The 17,558-nt window shown below is 45.4% G+C and overlaps 2 protein-coding genes across 6 annotated transcripts; one reads left to right on the plus strand and one right to left on the minus strand.

The window, feature by feature from the left end:
* The first annotated feature begins 1,391 nt into the window (after positions 1 to 1,391).
* On the plus strand, positions 1,392 to 11,776 carry LOC136675302 (beta-4C adrenergic receptor-like). Of its 5 annotated transcripts, none has more exons than XM_066651803.1 (5): positions 1,392 to 1,564; positions 6,779 to 7,025; positions 8,084 to 8,433; positions 9,438 to 9,923; positions 11,316 to 11,776. In XM_066651803.1, exons 1-5 carry the CDS (start codon positions 1,528 to 1,530, stop codon positions 11,360 to 11,362), a joined length of 1,167 nt encoding a protein of 388 aa, XP_066507900.1. In that variant the 5' UTR covers positions 1,392 to 1,527; the 3' UTR covers positions 11,363 to 11,776. The 5 variants fall into 5 exon arrangements, with proteins under 5 accessions (XP_066507900.1, XP_066507896.1, XP_066507897.1 ...); XM_066651799.1 differs by having other exon boundaries at positions 1,406 to 1,564; positions 6,667 to 7,025; positions 11,316 to 11,775; XM_066651800.1 differs by having other exon boundaries at positions 1,407 to 1,564; positions 6,670 to 7,025; positions 11,316 to 11,775.
* A 160-nt stretch (positions 11,777 to 11,936) lies between these two features.
* brf2 (BRF2 RNA polymerase III transcription initiation factor subunit) lies at positions 11,937 to 17,014 on the minus strand. The gene is made up of 7 exons (XM_066651021.1): positions 16,755 to 17,014; positions 16,138 to 16,292; positions 15,988 to 16,047; positions 15,036 to 15,357; positions 14,239 to 14,416; positions 13,565 to 13,777; positions 11,937 to 12,584 (listed from the first exon to the last, which is right to left on the minus strand). Exons 2-7 carry the CDS (start codon positions 16,286 to 16,288, stop codon positions 12,177 to 12,179), a joined length of 1,332 nt encoding a protein of 443 aa, XP_066507118.1. The 5' UTR covers positions 16,289 to 16,292; positions 16,755 to 17,014; the 3' UTR covers positions 11,937 to 12,176.
* Between the last annotated feature and the right edge of the window lie 544 nt (positions 17,015 to 17,558).

Genomic DNA, 17,558 nt, shown 5'->3' on the forward strand with positions numbered 1-17,558 from the left:
TTTATAAAATGAACACAATGGCAGCAAACCAGCTGCAAAACCAAATGCAGCTTCCTCAGTTTGGGAGCATTTCAGTTTTCACCAAATGAAAAGGGAGAGCCGGGCGATTCAGACAAAATCTGTGCCAGAGAGGTCTCTGTGAAATGGGGAAATGAGAATTTGAGTGTCATCCAGCTTCCTGTCGTCCAGCTCTCGAAGCCCTTCTGCCTCCAGCAGTGCAGAGTCGTGGAGCAGCCTCAGAAGGAACAGTTCAGGCCGGTTCCAGGTGACAGTGAGGATTGTAACACTGGAATCAGGATTAGTGAAGTAATTTGGGGCAGTGATATCGAACACCGCAGCGCTGAGTCCGGTTAAAACACCACACAGGGAATTCTTTCACTGCAACAGCCCTAGTCTTAAGGGTCTTGGAAGGCCTTCTTCACCAGAAGTTGGTGTTCCACAACTCACCATTGTCAGAGTTCAGGTCCATCACAGCAGGGTCCTCACCAAACATGGCGATGGGTGTAGAGCTGGATTAGGCCGCACAGTCATAAGTGTACTGTGTATATGGCAGGGGGTCGCGAACACAACCCTGGGGGGCTCCAGGAGTGAGGGTGAGAGTGGGCGAGACATGTCTGACCACCTGAACACCTTGTGGTCTGTTTTTCAGGAGTTTGGAGATCCAGTGACACAGAGATGGATGAGATCCAAGATCTTCCAACTCAGTGGGCACTCAGTGGACTATTTGGAGTGAATTATCATGTTAAATGCTGAGCTGTAGTCAACAATATATACATAATTACCCCTCCTAATTCCCAGGGGCGCCAGTACAGTGTGAAGCAGGTGTGAAACGGCAATTTGTTTCCAGTGGTGTTTGTGTCTATGCCCTTGCTGCTGAACTTATGTTGTGTGCATTTGTGTTGGTGTTTGTTGGTGTTTCTTGGCATTTGTGTTGGTATTTTTTGGTGTGTGTTTGTGTTTCTTGGCATGTGTGTTGGTGTGTGTTGATGTTTATTTGTGTTTGTTGGCATTGTTGTTAGTATTTGCTACTTTGTATTGGTTTTAGTTTGTGTGTGTTGGTGTTTTTTGGTGTGTGTTTGTGTTTACGTTGGTGTGTGCTGGTGATAGTTGGCATTTGTGTTGGTTGTTGGTTGGTTTCAGTTGGTTGGTTTTTGTTGGTGTTTGTTTGTGCTCTGACCTTTATTCTTCGACTTTGTGACATCTGTGCTTTACTGGTGCTTTTGTTGTATTTATGTATTTGCTGGTGTTTGTTTGTTTTGTGCTTTGATATATTTCTATTTTATTGCTGGTGTGGTGTCAGGTCTCAACCCTTAATGCTGAACTTGCGCCGATACCACAGGATGTCAAAATGGAAACCACAGGATGTCAAGATGAAACAAGAACACCTCGTACACACAACACACTCGCACACACACACCACGTATGCCTGGGAAAATGACTCGGTTCTGAAGAAGAATAAAAGTATGACTTATAACAGCTGTCAGAATAGCTCAGTAAATACACGCACCAATGTGCTAATATGCTACTATGCTAATATTGCAAGGCTATGAGACTCAACTGATCGGTAAGCCTCTTTACATTTAAGGGTTAATGTTACCATGCTAATGTGTTCATTTCTTATAAAGTGTATGTGTATTAGAGTTCTCCAGGGGTCACCGGCGTTTTCTAGTACAATAACAATGAGCTAAACTGTATTTAAAATGATTTAAGTATTTAAGAGTTAGGTTTTATTATTATTACAGTAGATGTAAATAGAGCACTGTTTCCTTTCTTTTCCATTCAGTCTGTTGCGGTATCTTTCCTTTCTATCATTTCTCTTCCCTCCCTCCCTCTCTCTCTTTTCTTTCTGCAGTAAATCAGAGTAAAGCAGTGGTTCTCAAACATTTTCTATCATTCCCCACCTCAGACAAAGGGGAATTTCCGCACCTGTCCTGTACCATATCGCCCCAAAAAATGGTAATAAAATACACATGCAAGTTAAAAATTATCTAATTTAAGTAACATCAACTTCTCTCTCTAAATCAGCAGCTTAATATTAACATTATAACCGCAGACACAACACTAACACCACTGTTTAGAAACACAGAAACACTGTGCAGAATCTTTTCAATCTGTGCAAAAATGAGCAAAGGCAGGTGCAGGGCGTAGGAGTGAGTCTGATATTGGTGAGGGACATAGTTGCTGAGTCAAAACCCACCCCATACCCAGAGTATTATCTATAAGCTGATTCCTATGTAGATAATGCAGTAAAATACTGTGTTTATAAAGAACAGCATTTGATTAACATTAACATTAGAGAGTGAGGCTGTGTCCCAAACCACACACTGGACCTTTACACACTACACGACAGAGACACTGCTGAGGGTGGTGTATATATTCACACTGTTCAGAGCAGCAGTGTGCGGTTTGGGACACGGCCAGAGACTAACGTTAACTTGCTGCATGTTTAGAGCTCTTTCTCACGACCTGAACACAGCTGATATTAACATTCACTAACTCTCAGATCCTCCTCTGTTTCTCTAACAGTTAAATACAAGCCTCTTTTAGAACTGTAATGATCCGTCTGTTCTCTGTGGTGCTCTCGTCACTGACCTCAGACCAGAGCTGGTCGACACTAACTTTATAAACCAGACTCTGACGGTGAAGCGGAGGTGAAGCTGATGATTGGAGCAGATTTATATTTGAACAGGGGCCTTAACGAAGGCTGAAAAAAGATCCTGTTTCTGACTCATCGCCAAAATGCATTAATCTCAGGGGCGCATTTTCAAAATAAAGCTTTGTGAATAAAAGCACATTTTGGTTCCAGGCATTAACAAAGACAGGCTCACTGCACCCCACCTCCAGGACCCACACACCCCACACTTTGTGAAACTCTCGAGTAAAAGGATCTCTTCAGTTCATTCCCGGCACTTTATTTAGGATTATTCTCTTTTCTACAGAGGCCTGTTGGGGACATATCTTCATATGACATCATCAATAATGTGTGGGTATGAATTGTGTGTCTCTGTCACAGCTCCAGGGTCCTGGAGGTTGTGGGTTTGAGTCCCACTCCGGGTGACAGTCTGTGAGGAGTGTGGTGTATTCTCTCTGTGTCTGCGTGGGTTTCCTCCTGGTGACTGTCTGTGAGGAGTGTGGTGTGTTCTCCCTGTGTCTGTGTGGGTTTCCTCCGGGTGACTGTCTGTGAGGAGTTTGGTGTGTTCTCCCTGTGTCTGCGTGGGTTTCCTCCGGGTGACTGTCTGTGAGGAGTGTGGTGTGTTCTCCCTGTGTCTGCGTGGGTTTCCTCCGGGTGACTGTCTGTGAGGAGTGTGGTGTGTTCTCTCTGTGTCTGCGTGGGTTTCCTCCGGGTGACTGCCTGTGAGGAGTGTGGTGTGTTCTCTCTGTGTCTGCGTGGGTTTCCTCCGGGTGACTGTGAGGAGTGTGGTGTGTTCTCCCTGTGTCTGCGTGGGTTTCCTCCGGGTGACTGTCTGTGAGGAGTGTGGTGTGTTCTCCCTGTGTCTGCGTGGGTTTCCTCCGGGTGACTGTGAGGAGTGTGGTGTGTTCTCTCTGTGTCTGCGTGGGTTTCCTCCTGGTGACTGTCTGTGAGGAGTGTGGTGTGTTCTCCCTGTGTCTGTGTGGGTTTCCTCCGGGTGACTGTCTGTGAGGAGTGTGGTGTGTTCTCTCTGTGTCTGTGTGGGTTTCCTCCGGGTGACTGTGAGGAGTGTGGTGTGTTCTCCCTGTGTCTGCGTGGGTTTCCTCCGGGTGACTGTCTGTAAGCAACAAAAGAAAATGAGGGAATATATTATTCACAAATAAATTTCAGTCTAAATGTGGTCTCTACTAAGCGCTGCAGTCTAGGAACAGTTCAGGAGGGTGTTACCTCTTTCTATCATCCACAGCTCTCGTCTTAGTGTGTGTTTGCTCAGACCTGGTCTTCAGATTTCAGCAGGTTTGGTGTAGAGCATAAGGCCAGTGCAGAGCAGGGTTTGATTCCCCTCTCAGGGAAGGATAAAGACCTTGGGCCACATTCCTAATTCTGTATCATCTGCATTTGAAGCAGAACTAGATTAGATCTGTTTATAATTCTGAAAACAACCTGCAGTCTGTTTTTCCTGGAGTTTTGAGAAAGCTGGTGCTGCAGAGCTGCAGATTCAGGTCAGTGAGTTTTGATAGATATCATCACCAACATTCGAGAGATGAAGCGCACACACCACATCAGCTACAGTGTGCATAATATTCAACCTGTGACTATGTTTAAGGGTTAAAAAAGTCTGGTTTGAGAATAAATTATAATATTGCATTCGGATTAGAGCTGGACAATAGTTCAATATCAATAAATATCACAATACTAAATGTTTCAATAATGATATGATTTTAAACACAGTGTCAGTATTTCAGTACTCGTTATTTACAGCGTCTGTGACTGACGGTCATTAGAGGGCGCTGTCGTCAGTTCAGCACTCCATTTATAGTTAGTTTAAAGATATTAATATTGACAAAGCTAAGAGGTTGTTGTCTGAGGCTGAGGTCATATTTTTCCTTCAGTTCTTGCTGTTTTTCTGTGGCTTTTTTTATTTTTCATATCCATATCCATTTTTCATCAATAAAATATATTGTGATATAAACTGTGGCCGTATCGTCCAGCCCTCCATTCAGATTAAACCTGTTAGAGGTAAACCTTTATTCCTGCACATGACACGAGGAGTTACACGATGCCTCTGTAGCCCACCATCAGCTCTGTGATAATTCAGTGATAATTAAGTGATAATTAAGTGATAACTCTGCTGTATTTTGTGCTGATAATTATTTTAATGAAGTCTAAGCTCTGATTGTGGGGTGTCTACAGATGCTCTCAGCTCAAAGCTAAATTCTTTGTGTTACTGACTCTGTGCAAATTCAAACGTTAGTTTTATTCTAAGCTTAAAGTAGAACATTGGCCCAATGCAAATGTATCCCAAATATGTGATAAACCCACCTCAAAGGATGGAGAAGTCGATGGGCCGCTCAGCCCTGACCCTGACCCTGAACCTACGGTGTTATTGTGGGGATATTTCCCTTCAGGAATTAACGTCTTATCTCCTGTTGTCTGTGGCCCGAGCAGGGAATAGAACCCCTGTCTGATGTCACCAGTGTCACTTCCACTGAACACACTGTCGTCCTAATAATGAGTTAAAAATGGATTCAGTAATAATTACCAGAGTTAAAGTAAGTTTTAATACAAACCGGATTCCAAAAAAGTTGGGACACTAAACAAATTGTGTAAGGGTCAAGGCCGTAAAACTCTACTGGATGCTCGTGATCTCCGGGCCCTTAAACGTCACTGCACCTCAAACAGGAACGCCACTGTCAAGGAAATAACAGAATGAGCTCAGGAACACTTCCAGAAAGCATTGTCAGTGAACACAATCCACCGTGCCATCCGCCGTCGCCAGCTGAAACTCTACAGTGCAAAGAGGAAGCCATTTCTAAGCAAGCTCCACAAGCTCAGACGTTTGCACTGGGCCAGGGGTCTTTTAAAATGGAGTGTGGCAAAATGGAAGACTGTTCTGTGGTCAGATGAGTCACGATTTGAAGTTCTATATGGAACACTGGGACGCCATGTCATTCGGACCAGAGAGGACAAGGATAACCCAAGTTGTTATCGACGCTGCGTTCAGAAGCCTGCATCACTGATGGTATGGGGTTGCATGAGTGCTTGTGGCATGGGCAGCTTGCATGTCTGGAAAGGCACCATTAATGCAGAGAACTATGTTCAGGTTCTAGAACAACATATGCTCCCATCTAGACATCATCTCTTTCAGGGAAGACCCTGCATTTTTCAACAAGATAATGCCAGACCACATTCTGCAGCAATCACAACATCATGGCTACGTAGGAGAAGGATCCGGGGACTGAAATGGCAGCCTGCAGTCCAGATCTTTCACCTATAGAGAACATTTGGAGCATCATAAAGAGGAAGGTGTGACAAAGAAGGCCCAAGACGATTGAACAGTTAGAGGCCTGTATTAGACATGAATGGGAGAGCATTCCTATTTCTAAACTTGAGAAACTGGTCTCCTCTGTCCCCAGACGTCTGTTGAGTGTTGTAAGAAGAAGGGGGGATGCCACACAGTGGTAAAAAATGGTCTTGTCCCAACTTTTTTGAGATTTGTTGACGCCATGAAATTTTGAAACAACATATTTTTCTCTTAAAATGATACATTCTCTCAATTTAAACTTTTGATCTGTGATTTGTGTTTTATTCCGAATAAAATATTAGATGTTGGCACCTCCTCATCATTGCATTCAGTTTTTATTCACAGTTTGTGTAGTGTCCCAACTCTTTTGGAATCCGGTTTGTATTTATCACAGTACATGGAAAAGTAGAGCACTGCTTCCTTTCCTTTCTTTTCCATTCATCAGTTGCTTTCCCTGCACTTTATTCAGTGATTCTCTTTTCTACAGAGGCCTGCTGGGGACATTCCCTCATATGACTTCATTAATAACGTGTGGCAACAAATGAATAAAGAGTGTCATTAACTGGGTTTGGGAAATAATTAATAATGTGTCTGAACATTTTAATAAGGCCATAAGTATGACTTAACAAAGTGTGGGAATGAGATGTTTAACACAGGATATTTAATGAATTTAAGATGTCAGCACTGCCTCTTCTACTGAGCACAGCGTGGTCCTGTGTCTTCTGTGTTTCAGTAGATGAACATGTGTGGGGTTTCAGACCACAAACACTCACCGTATCTGTCTCTGATCCTGGTTCCCATGATGGTGGTGACTGTGCTGGGGAACGTGCTGGTGATGCTGCTAGTGTTTCGGACGCCGCAGCTCCGGGGCAGTACGGGTGTGTTTTTCGCGTCCCTGGCGCTGGCCGACCTGGTGGTGGGAGCTGTGATCCAGCCGCTGAGCTTGGTGGGTCTGCTGACCAAGACCTGGCCACTTGGAAAAATGGTCTGTGACCTCTGGCTCTCGCTGGATGTCCTGGGTGTGACGGCCAGCACGCAGACCCTCTGCACCATCGCCCTGGACCGCTACGTCGCCATCACCAGGCCACTGAGGTAACACACGACCAACACTGTACTGGGGAAGAGGGTGAAACACACAGAAAGTAACACACAGAAAGACTGGTGAAAAACTGACCTTGTGTCAGCGTGGACTTAAGTGTGGTGATAGATCAGAGGGAGGTGCTGTGGCACAGCTTGATGTCATTGATGCACAGTTGTGGGGTCTGGGTTTTAGGGTTTCACTGGTCACTGCACTTCTGCTGGGCTCAAGCCCAGATGGAATTGGACAGTAGCCTCAGGATGGGCGTCCAGCGTTTTGAGAAGTGCGAGCCACACCTGAAGACAGAATTGGCCTGGTGCTCTGAACGGCTTCTGCTGGTGAAAACTGAGGCCGGAGCCCCCTTGACGAGCAAAGACAGAGACACTGAAGGAAAAGGAGGGGTTGAGGCGGTGGTGGGGTGAGAAGGTGAGGGGAGGGGAGTGGTTCCTAATGGTGTGTAAATTATTTTATTTTTTTATTTTATTTGTATCTATATTTACACTTATATAGCACCTTTCTAGACACCAAAGGATACTTTACTATAAGCGCTGCACAGAACGCCATTCCATTGAACACTCAATACACACACACACACACACACACACACACACATACAAACAAACTGCTGAGAAGTGGCAGCTAAACGCACACAGCATTCTCTCAACCAGGAACGACCGTCCACTTGGAGGACTGCATTGGGCACCGGGTTTCACCCAGGAGAGAGCACCAGTCTCATCACCAGTCATATCTGGGCACACACACATTCACTCATTCACTCACACACCAGGACAGTTATTAGAGAATCCTATTAACCTTAGATTGTGATAGGAAACCCACACAAACACAGGGAGAACATGGACCCACCAATCCACCGTGTCACCTCATGTAATGATGGAGAGGAGTCTGGGTGTGGTTCCATGTTGATGATCTGGTTCAACTGATGCACTGTGGCGCCCCCTCACATTTAAATTAAAGGATTACAGATCGGGAAATTACTGACTGAATTTCCATGAATTTTCTCTGTGGTATGTAGCTAGTCATGGTGTCTCACCTGTAGCCTTTTTCTCTGCAGGTACAAGGCTCTCCTGGATAAGCGGAGAGCCCGGTTCATTGCTGGAGTGGTGTGGATAGTTTCAACTCTCATCTCCTTCGTCCCAATCTTTGGAGACTTCTATCGAGCTCATGGTAACAGTTCCATCAATGGCTCTGAAGAAACACGGGGCTGTGACTTTAACCCAAACAAGACATATGCTATCGCCTCCTCACTGATCTCCTTCTACCTCCCCCTGCTGGTCATGCTGTTCGTTTATGGACAGGTGTTCATTATCGCCTCTCGCCAGGTCAAGACGATCAAACAGGGCAAAGTCCGCTTCACGTCCAGAGATGACTCACAGATCCATGAGGAACAAGAAGGAAGCACTGGTATTAGCGTCTTCACATCACAAACATACAGTACAATGCATATCAGCACTGTATGTGATACAGTCATACAGATACATATTATTAGGGTTGTCAAAGTTAATGCTGGTAACACATTTTCATATGTAGGAGTAAACGGCTGTAGCTGGTGTGTGTCAGTATTTCGGTGCTGTAACTGTATGTAGGAGTAAACGGCTGTAGCTGGTGTGTGTCAGTATTTCGGTGCTGTAACTGTATGTAGGAGTAAACAGCTGTAGCTGGTGTGTTTCAGTATTTCGGTGCTGTAACTGTATGTAGGAGTAAACGGCTGTAACTGGTGTGTGTCAGTGTTTCGGTGCTGTAACTGTATGTAGGAGTAAACAGCTGTAGCTGGTGTGTTTCAGTATTTCGGTGCTGTAACTATATATAGGAGTAAACGGCTGTAACTGGTGTGTGTCAGTATTTCGGTGCTGTAACTGTATGTAGGAGTAAACAGCTGTAGCTGGTGTGTGTCAGTATTTCGGTGCTGTAACTGTATGTAGGAGTAAACAGCTGTAGCTGGTGTGTGTCAGTATTTCGGTGCTGTAACTGTATGTAGGAGTAAACGGCTGTAACTGGTGTGTGTCAGTGTTTCGGTGCTGTAACTGTATGTAGGAGTAAACAGCTGTAGCTGGTGTGTTTCAGTATTTCGGTGCTGTAACTATATATAGGAGTAAACGGCTGTAACTGGTGTGTGTCAGTATTTCGGTGCTGTAACTGGTGTGTGTCAGTATTTCAGTGCTGTAACTGTATATAGGAGTAAACGGCTGTAACTGGTGTGTGTCAGTATTTCAGTGCTGTAACTGTATATAGGAGTAAACGGCTGTAACTGGTGTGTGTCAGTGTTTCGGTGCTGTAACTGTATATAGGAGTAAACGGCTGTAACTAGGAGTAAACAAGGAACTAAGGTTTTGGGTAGGGCCCCAATCCAGATACTGTTGTTATTATGAAATTTATATTTTATTGTTGTTGTGTTCTGACCCATGTAGAGTTAGATGTGGGCCGAAGACTGTTCCAGCGTTCGATGAAGATGATCATGCGCCAGCATCGTGTTCTGAAGACACTGGGTCTGATCATGGGGGGGTTTACTGTGTGCTGGCTGCCCTTCTTCGTGATGAACATCTTTATGGCGTTCCAGACTAAGACGATGTGTTACTGGGACACTGTTCTTTTTTGGCTGAACTGGCTCGGATACTTCAACTCCACCCTCAACCCCTTCATCTACTTCCACAGCGCTGAGTACCGCGCCGCCTTCCAGGCCCTGCTCCTCAAACCCAGAATCTGTCGGGGCCTCGCCCCCAGCTCTGTCCTGGTCCGGCTCTGTAAACTCCTGCAGAACCACTGTCCTTGTCTCTCTCGTCACAGTCGACAGAACAGAACAGACCCAGACCCAGACTCTTCTACAGAGAATCAGAACTCAGAACCACACGATCAGCGCATCAGCTCAGTCCGACCGTGCTTTAAACCGAGGGAGAGTGAGTATCACCCTGCGGCTCACACACAGCAGGGGAACCTTCTACTTTCGTTACTGTGCCATACGTAAATGTAGTCATTTAACACTGTGCAACATACATTCTGTTCCTTTAAATGCTGTTGTAAGACATGGATTTTTTTGTCACCTGAGCTCCCTCTACCTGCTGCTGAGTGTAATTCACATTTACTTTGCTGTCATAAAATCACTCACTCACTCACTCACTCACTCACTCCCCCACTTTCTCTCCCTCACTCTCTCTCTCTCTCACTCTCTCACACTCACTCACACACACTCTCCCTCTCTCTCTCTCTCTCACACCCCCACACCCCCATAGATACAGGGTTTTAATTGGACAGTGATGGTATTTTAGTCCCTCCCCCTGTTGGTTGATGTTAAAGATAATGTTTACAGATGGGGTTCCCCTCACTGTAATTCAAGGTGGCGGTGGTTTCCTGCCCTCCTCTCAGTTACATAATTCAGTTTCTGTCGCGCTGAGCCCTGTTTTCTTTATACCCTTCTCCTGTAAAGTTCCTGTTTTGGAGACACATGGTTTTATTGGACAGTGATAATATACTTTAGAGTATGTGCGGAGAGAGGGGGGATGAATGAGTTAATTTAAAGACGTCTGCGTGTGCTGTAAAAATGTCATGTCATTATTCTCCAACAATGAACTGAAAGTGACTGATATTTTAAGCGCAGAATGTTTTTATCTGAAGAGATTTAAACGTGTTTATCTTTATTCTGATCTCCATCACAGAGCAGAGCTGAGGCTGTCGTTGTATTGGTTCGGTACGTGGTGAGAGCCCAGAATCACTTCCTCCACTGCAGCATGTTCTAGATAACGGAACTCAGACCACACACTGTGCCACCCATATACAGCAGAACAGCGTGAGAATAGGGGACGCACCACTTTCACAGAAACACACACACACACACTCCTCAGACAGTGACCCGAGCTGGGGTTTGAACCCTGGAGCAGTAATGAAGTAATATGTAGTGTGTGGACACTCAATAAAGAAATTATTTTTAAAAAAACAGGGCTTTTACACTGTGCTCAGAAACATTTTACATTTAACCCCTCACTCACCGAGAAGTGTGTCCTTCGCCTGGAAACCACTGTAGTGCAGTGATGCTCCACAGTGCTGTAACTGGGAGAGAGCAGAGCCCCTGTCAGCACCTCAGAGACTGCATTACGTAACTTCTGCAAGAAAGTAGGACACCCCCCCTCTCACCCCCACCCCAACATTACACCAGGGGGAGACCCCGGGGCAAATACACACCTTCCCTGCTGTTCCTTTAAAAGAGATTTAAGTTATGAACCGATATCAGGTAAATGTTTCATATCATTTTTAATGTTTTGATTTTGAAATGAACGACAGTTCTCTTCTCTCAGGACACGATGTTGTTGAAGTGACCGCCCCTGAGCCGCGGGAGGTTTAATCTACCGCCAACTGACCACAGACAGCAGCAGGACACACCACTCTTTATCTTCACGATAAACACCAGCCTCACATCTGCTCCAGAGACAGCATCGGCCAATCACCAGCGTGAGAGAAGCCCTCAGAAGAAGCGGGTCAGACCGAGCGGTCCGATCTAATCTGCACCGGTGGAGGGGGGGGTGCACAAAGAGCATAGCATTAGACCCCAGACCCTGAGCCATGTAAATAAAAATACAAACAACAACTGAAGGGCTCTCTGTTATTAATGTTCATCTTTATACGGACCTGAGGATCTCTCACACACACACACACTCACTCACTCTCTCTCACATACACTCACACTCACACACACAGTCTCTCTCTCTCACACACACACACTCACTCTCTCACACACATTCTCTCTCTCTCTCTCACACACACACACTCACTCTCCCACACAATCTTTCTCACACACACACACACTCTCTCTCTCTCTCTCTCTCTCACACACACATTCTCTCTCACATACACACACTCACATACACTCTCTCTCTCACACATACACACACTCTCTCTCTCTCTTTCACACACACACACACACACACACTTTCAGAACACCAGGAGTCCCATGTTGTTGAACTGTTTATTTGGTGTAATGTAATGGTGTGCTGTGTTTTATTTACATTTTAAAATTAAAATAAGGAAGAACTCAGTGTGTAACACAAACACAAACTGAATAATAAAGAGCAGATAAACAAACTGTAAACAAACTATAAACCAGTCTATTCTCCACAGAGAGGGTCCCCCACCAGGGGGCGGAAACACCTCGAAGAAGTTCATGAGTCCTGACCCTCCTTTAACCTCTTGTTGGTTTGTAAATAAGCCGTGATCTCGTCCGGAGAGCGGAGGTACGTCTCGATCTCCGAGTCTGAGATCTCCTCGTCTCCGGTGACGCTCGTCTCGGGGGGGTTCTCTCGCGGGCGTTTTTCGGCTCGGACGCAGGGGGGCAGGAACAAGTACTGTTTACTCCAGTGAACCTCTCCACCAGGAGGCGCCGCTTCCCCTGGAGATTCATCCTGGCAGTTTAACTCAGAGGCGGGACACGTCTCCGAGGGACTCTTCTCCTGCTCGCTGGACGTCAGGGTCTGAGACGAGGCTGAGACAGCGTTATTAGTGTCTGAATCCTTAACGAGATCCTTCTGCAGTTCCTCCTCGTACCGTCTCATGGCTTTCAAATGCAGAGCCTGAAAAAGGTGGTCAATTCAATCAAAATGTTACATCATAAATTTCATTTATTTACTTTACTGAATAAACAGCGCCGTCCTTCACTGAGACGTTAAACCGAGGTCCTGAGGGAAGTAAAGACCACAGTGATATCAGAGGAGCTGCTGGACTTTAGTTACATTTAGAGCCTCATTCTCCTTCAGAAGAGTTCCACAATCAGAGATTACCCCCCTCTCCTCACTCTTCTGTGACATGGAGCTCAGCTCAGATTCTCATTCTGCAGAGTTCTGTTCACACCACAGTTCCACCTTAAATGTTACTTAGTATTTAAGGTGGAACTGAACATTTACAGCTAACTCCCGAGACATCAGCTGCTCCTCGTGGTGTTTTCTGCTCGTTCTGAAGTAAAGGCCATAATCCACTGAAACTACATTAAACTCAGAGAATACACTTGGGCTCATAGAGTTTAAAGGAGGAAACACTGACACCTGTGGGTTACTTTGGGCGCTGCACTGAGTCTCGCTGCTGATTTACAAGGCGTCAGAACCCTCCGCTTGGAGCGTGACTCTGAAACAACTCAGTTTGAAGAGCCATGTCGCTCTCACAGTTCTGTCTCCCAACAAGAGCTGAGACCCCCAGCCCTAGGGGACATGGAGGGGCAGGGGTAAGGGGGAGGGGCAGGGGGTGGGAAAGGACCATATCTTTTCTCTGTGGAGTGATGGAGCTCCATCCATTCCTCTGGGGATCAGTTTGTGATCCAGAACTAATCATGTCACTAGTAAACTAACTGTGTATGTAGCTGTATGGCAGCGAAATTCTCACAGCAAAGTTCTAACATCAGTTATAAAGTCTTTCCAGAAAATCAGAGAACGTCGCTGGAGAGGAACCAACTCCTGATTAACGCCTGGAGAAATGGACCAGCGGATGTCCACAAACTTTCGGACACAGTGTATTTACAACAGCAAAAAACCCAATAAGATTAACACTGATCTGATTTTACCCGTCTGTGTTTGAGGATGTCATCCACCTGCCGAGCCACAGTGCCGTGCTCCACAGTGCCCCCTCTCAGCCACGGCAGCTCATTTCCCAGTTTACACAGGACCTCCTTCAGCTCTGAGATCCGCTTCTGAACGGTGTCCTTCCTCACAGCGCACTCCTCTTTACTGAGCCCCGAGATCTTACAGAACTTATTCAGGTTCACCTTCATACGGACCTGAGGATCACACACACACACACATTCTGTAGTCAGCACAGACCAATAAAAGAATCCATAAATTAAAATAGATTTAAGACTAAATTTCATCTGTAGATTTTTCAAACACTACATTCATTCGTCACAGAGAAATATGGCCACACCCCCAACTCCTCATAGGGACATCCGGCCACACCCCAACTCCTCATAGGGACATCCGGCCCCCCCCACACACACACATCTTATATGCTTTATTTATTTAGTGTAACTAGACCCTGCCTTAGATTTTCTGTTTCTTCCCAAATGTCACTGAACTGTTAAAGACGACTGGTCTCCAGTCTCCCCCTGAGCCCACACAGTGCCCCAGCCTCGGGAGGGTAGTGGAGGACTGGGACCTGTGCTTCCTCCAAACTCCAACACTGACCAGCTCAACGCTCCGGAGGAGAGCACACACCCGACACACACTCCGTTATTAAACTCACCGTGGGTTTCAGAGACTGCCAGGCCATGTAAACACAGGCCATGAGGATGGGCTGAGGGTGGCGTCCCGTCACTATCCACGTATCAGACGCTAACTCCACCAGCACAGAACTGCGTTCCACCAGCCGAGAACGGGGTTCCACAAAAACATCCGCCACTTCCCCAGGGGACAGTTTAAACCTGACCCAACAAAACAAACCCCGAGTCACACAGGATTAACTCGCACCACACACACTTTAATCATCCACTGCAGCAGCTGACGAACAGGTCAGTAATGCTCTAAATATCTAATAATCTAAGGGTTAATAATCTAACTCTCTAAGGGCTAATAATAGAAAAATCTAGGTACAGAATATGTAATAATCTAAGGTTCAATAATCTAAGGGTTAATCATTTAAAAATCACCCACAGAAGCAGCGGTCTAATGGGTCAATTAATAAAAATATCAAGTTATAATCTAAGGGTTAATAATCGAAAGGATAATATGTAAAGATCTATGAATAAATAATCTAATGGATTACACATCTAATAATCTGAGGGCTAATAATCTAATAATCTGAGGGTTAATAATCAAATAATCTGAGGGCTAATAATCTAATAATCTGAGGGTTAAAAATCTAATAATCAAAGGGTTAATAATCTAATAATCTGAGGGCTAATCTAATAATCTGAGGGTTAATAATCTAATAATTTGAGGGCTAATAATCTAATAATCTGAGGGTTAATAATCTAATAATTTGAGGGTTACTAATCTAATAATCAAAGGGTTAATAATCTAATAATCTGAGGGATTAATCACCCGCAGCAGTAGCTCTCTAACAGGTCTATGAGGCTTGTGGTTGTGGATTCGATTCCCAGGGCTTTGATCAGATCCTGATAGACCACGCCCATGAGGGCGGGGTCAGCCTCCAGCAGGCTGCAGACTGTCGCCATGGTGATGGGCCATCCGCTCTGTCGGCAGGTGGAGAGCACACAGCATCCAGCCAGGACCTCCTTCTTCACCAGACGCACGTGGAGGAACGAGGGATGAACGTACGCTCGCTCAAACAGACACACAGCTGCAGACTCCAGATCTGCAGACAACCGCAGGATACGGCTCAGAGCCCTCACTCGACCCAGACCTGCAGAGAAAGGCAGAGAGAGAGAGAGAGAGAGAGACAGAGACAGAGTGGGGGGTGCAGAGGAGACAAAGCACAAACAGAGGAGAGTGAAAAAAGTGGAAAAAAGAAAGACAGAAGGCAGAGGGAAGAGAGATGTTATATATAAAAATTTATATATCAATTCCCTGAGCAATAATATAATTTCTCCACAAGGGGGAGCCATTAGCACACCGTTGGTTTTTGCATGAATCTTATGGCGCTTTTCTACTGCATGGTACAGACTCTACTGGACTCTACTCTCTGATTGGTCCCTGGTTGGTTTCCCACAGCTCCCCCCCAAAATTTATCGGGTGTCGTCTCTAAGGGGAACCAATTGAGAGTTGGTGCTGGTCGTCTGCGTTGCGTGGCATAGAGTGACGACTCTCTCTGGACAATCAGCGCTCTGCAAGGTTTACACGCCACGGTTTAGTCCCTACTCGACTCGCTCTGAACCACGAGAGAACAGCCACTAAACAAGAACCCGCTTCCAGAACCAGGACCTGATTCACCTGGTGGAGGAGTGGAACAGACCAGTGGAGTCCAGTAGGGACACACCATCAGAAGCTCACAGAGACACATACCTCCAGATCATTGACTATGAGAGTACATTACCTTTAATGAGGTTGGGGCAGGGTTTCTTGGTCACCTCTGTGGTGGCGTAATAGGGGACAGCTGTAAACACAGAAAGGGGAGACCGATTAGTGAGATTAACAGTGCTTTAATGTTGAATAGAGTCTGTGTGGAGATGCTGAGTGTGATTACTCCTGCTGTGCTGCTCTTCACTGAGGGTGGTGGTGTAAACTCCTTCAGAGACCAGAGACCCACAGTCCTCGCAGACCCACTGCTTCTGAGAATACAGATCATCCTCCACCACGTTCCCAGAGCCGCACTCAGGACACGGGTCCGGCATCATCCACCTGTCCAGCACACAGTACACACACCTGTCAGGGGGTCTACAAGGGTCTCTAACTCCCCCAGGGGCTGTTCCACACAGCAGGGTCTGTCGGTTAGCTGGATAACTTAAGCCCAGAGCTGAGGACTGTCCTGTAGGAATGTCCTCCTGCTCTTTTCCTTCTGAACTCCACTGACTTTAGGCTGAAGGACTCTGAAGAGTACTCCACAGAGGAGGATTTATCAGATTATACAGACAACTTCAGCCCAAAGTCGAGCCTGTCCAATGGGAACAGAGCTGAGAGACAGTCCTCAACTTTGGGCTTAGGTTATCCGCCTATTTATTTTGTGAAACACCCCCCGAAAATGAATCTAGAACCAAAACGCCATCACTGTGTTTACACCTCCTCCACAGAACTGTAGAAATTAGAGTTCCCATTATAACAATTAACCGGGCTTTAATGGTGTTAAATAAGAGAAAAACGCACCGGAATATAATCACACTCCTTCACAATAACAACAGAGAAACAAGTAGAGAAGTAGAAATATAACCGATAATAAATAAAAGTCACGAGCAGCGTTTAATATCCAGATTAAAGCCGGGTTCACACACTCCCGTTCACACACACACTTCGTTTAGTCCCGAATCTAGAGCAAAAACCACTTTAAAACAGACTACATTTAGAGAATTAAACTCAAAACGGTTCAGAAGGTTTACACACAACGCGCTCCGAGCGGAAACTGAAGCCACGGAAACAAAGGTTCCGCCCCTCACTGTAAATAACACGCGCCAAAACCAGAGACACAATTAAAATTAAATTAGAGTCTGAAAATAAAGCGTAATATTTCCAAAATAATGTCAGTATTAATCCAATCTGCAGTCTCTGTCTATTTTCCTAATGATACTCCCATGATTTACAAGTCGTTCCCTCGTTTTAAACCTGTTTAATCTCAGTTTAAATTCTCAGTTTATTTCTGTCCGTCTTTGTTTGTCTTTTTCGGTCACGTATTTTATTCTTACCTCCCTTCTGATTCTGTAAGGCACTCTGGGGTGATTTTGTGTTTAAAAAGTACTTTATAAATATATTTTATTTGCCCATTTTCTCTGGCCACTTTATTAGAAACACCTACCTTGTATTTCAATAGGTTTAGCTCCGCTCGGTACAGCCAATCAGAGCAGAGTTTATTAACATAAATCCTTCATAAACTGATTTGTTGGACACGGGTTTGGCCCCACCCACTGAGGCTTTATAATCATTCATTCATTTTCTGTAAAAAAAAAAAACACTGAG

This window comes from Hoplias malabaricus, chromosome 18 (genome assembly GCF_029633855.1).
Source record: "Hoplias malabaricus isolate fHopMal1 chromosome 18, fHopMal1.hap1, whole genome shotgun sequence".
NCBI classification, from domain to species: Eukaryota; Metazoa; Chordata; class Actinopteri; order Characiformes; family Erythrinidae; genus Hoplias; species Hoplias malabaricus.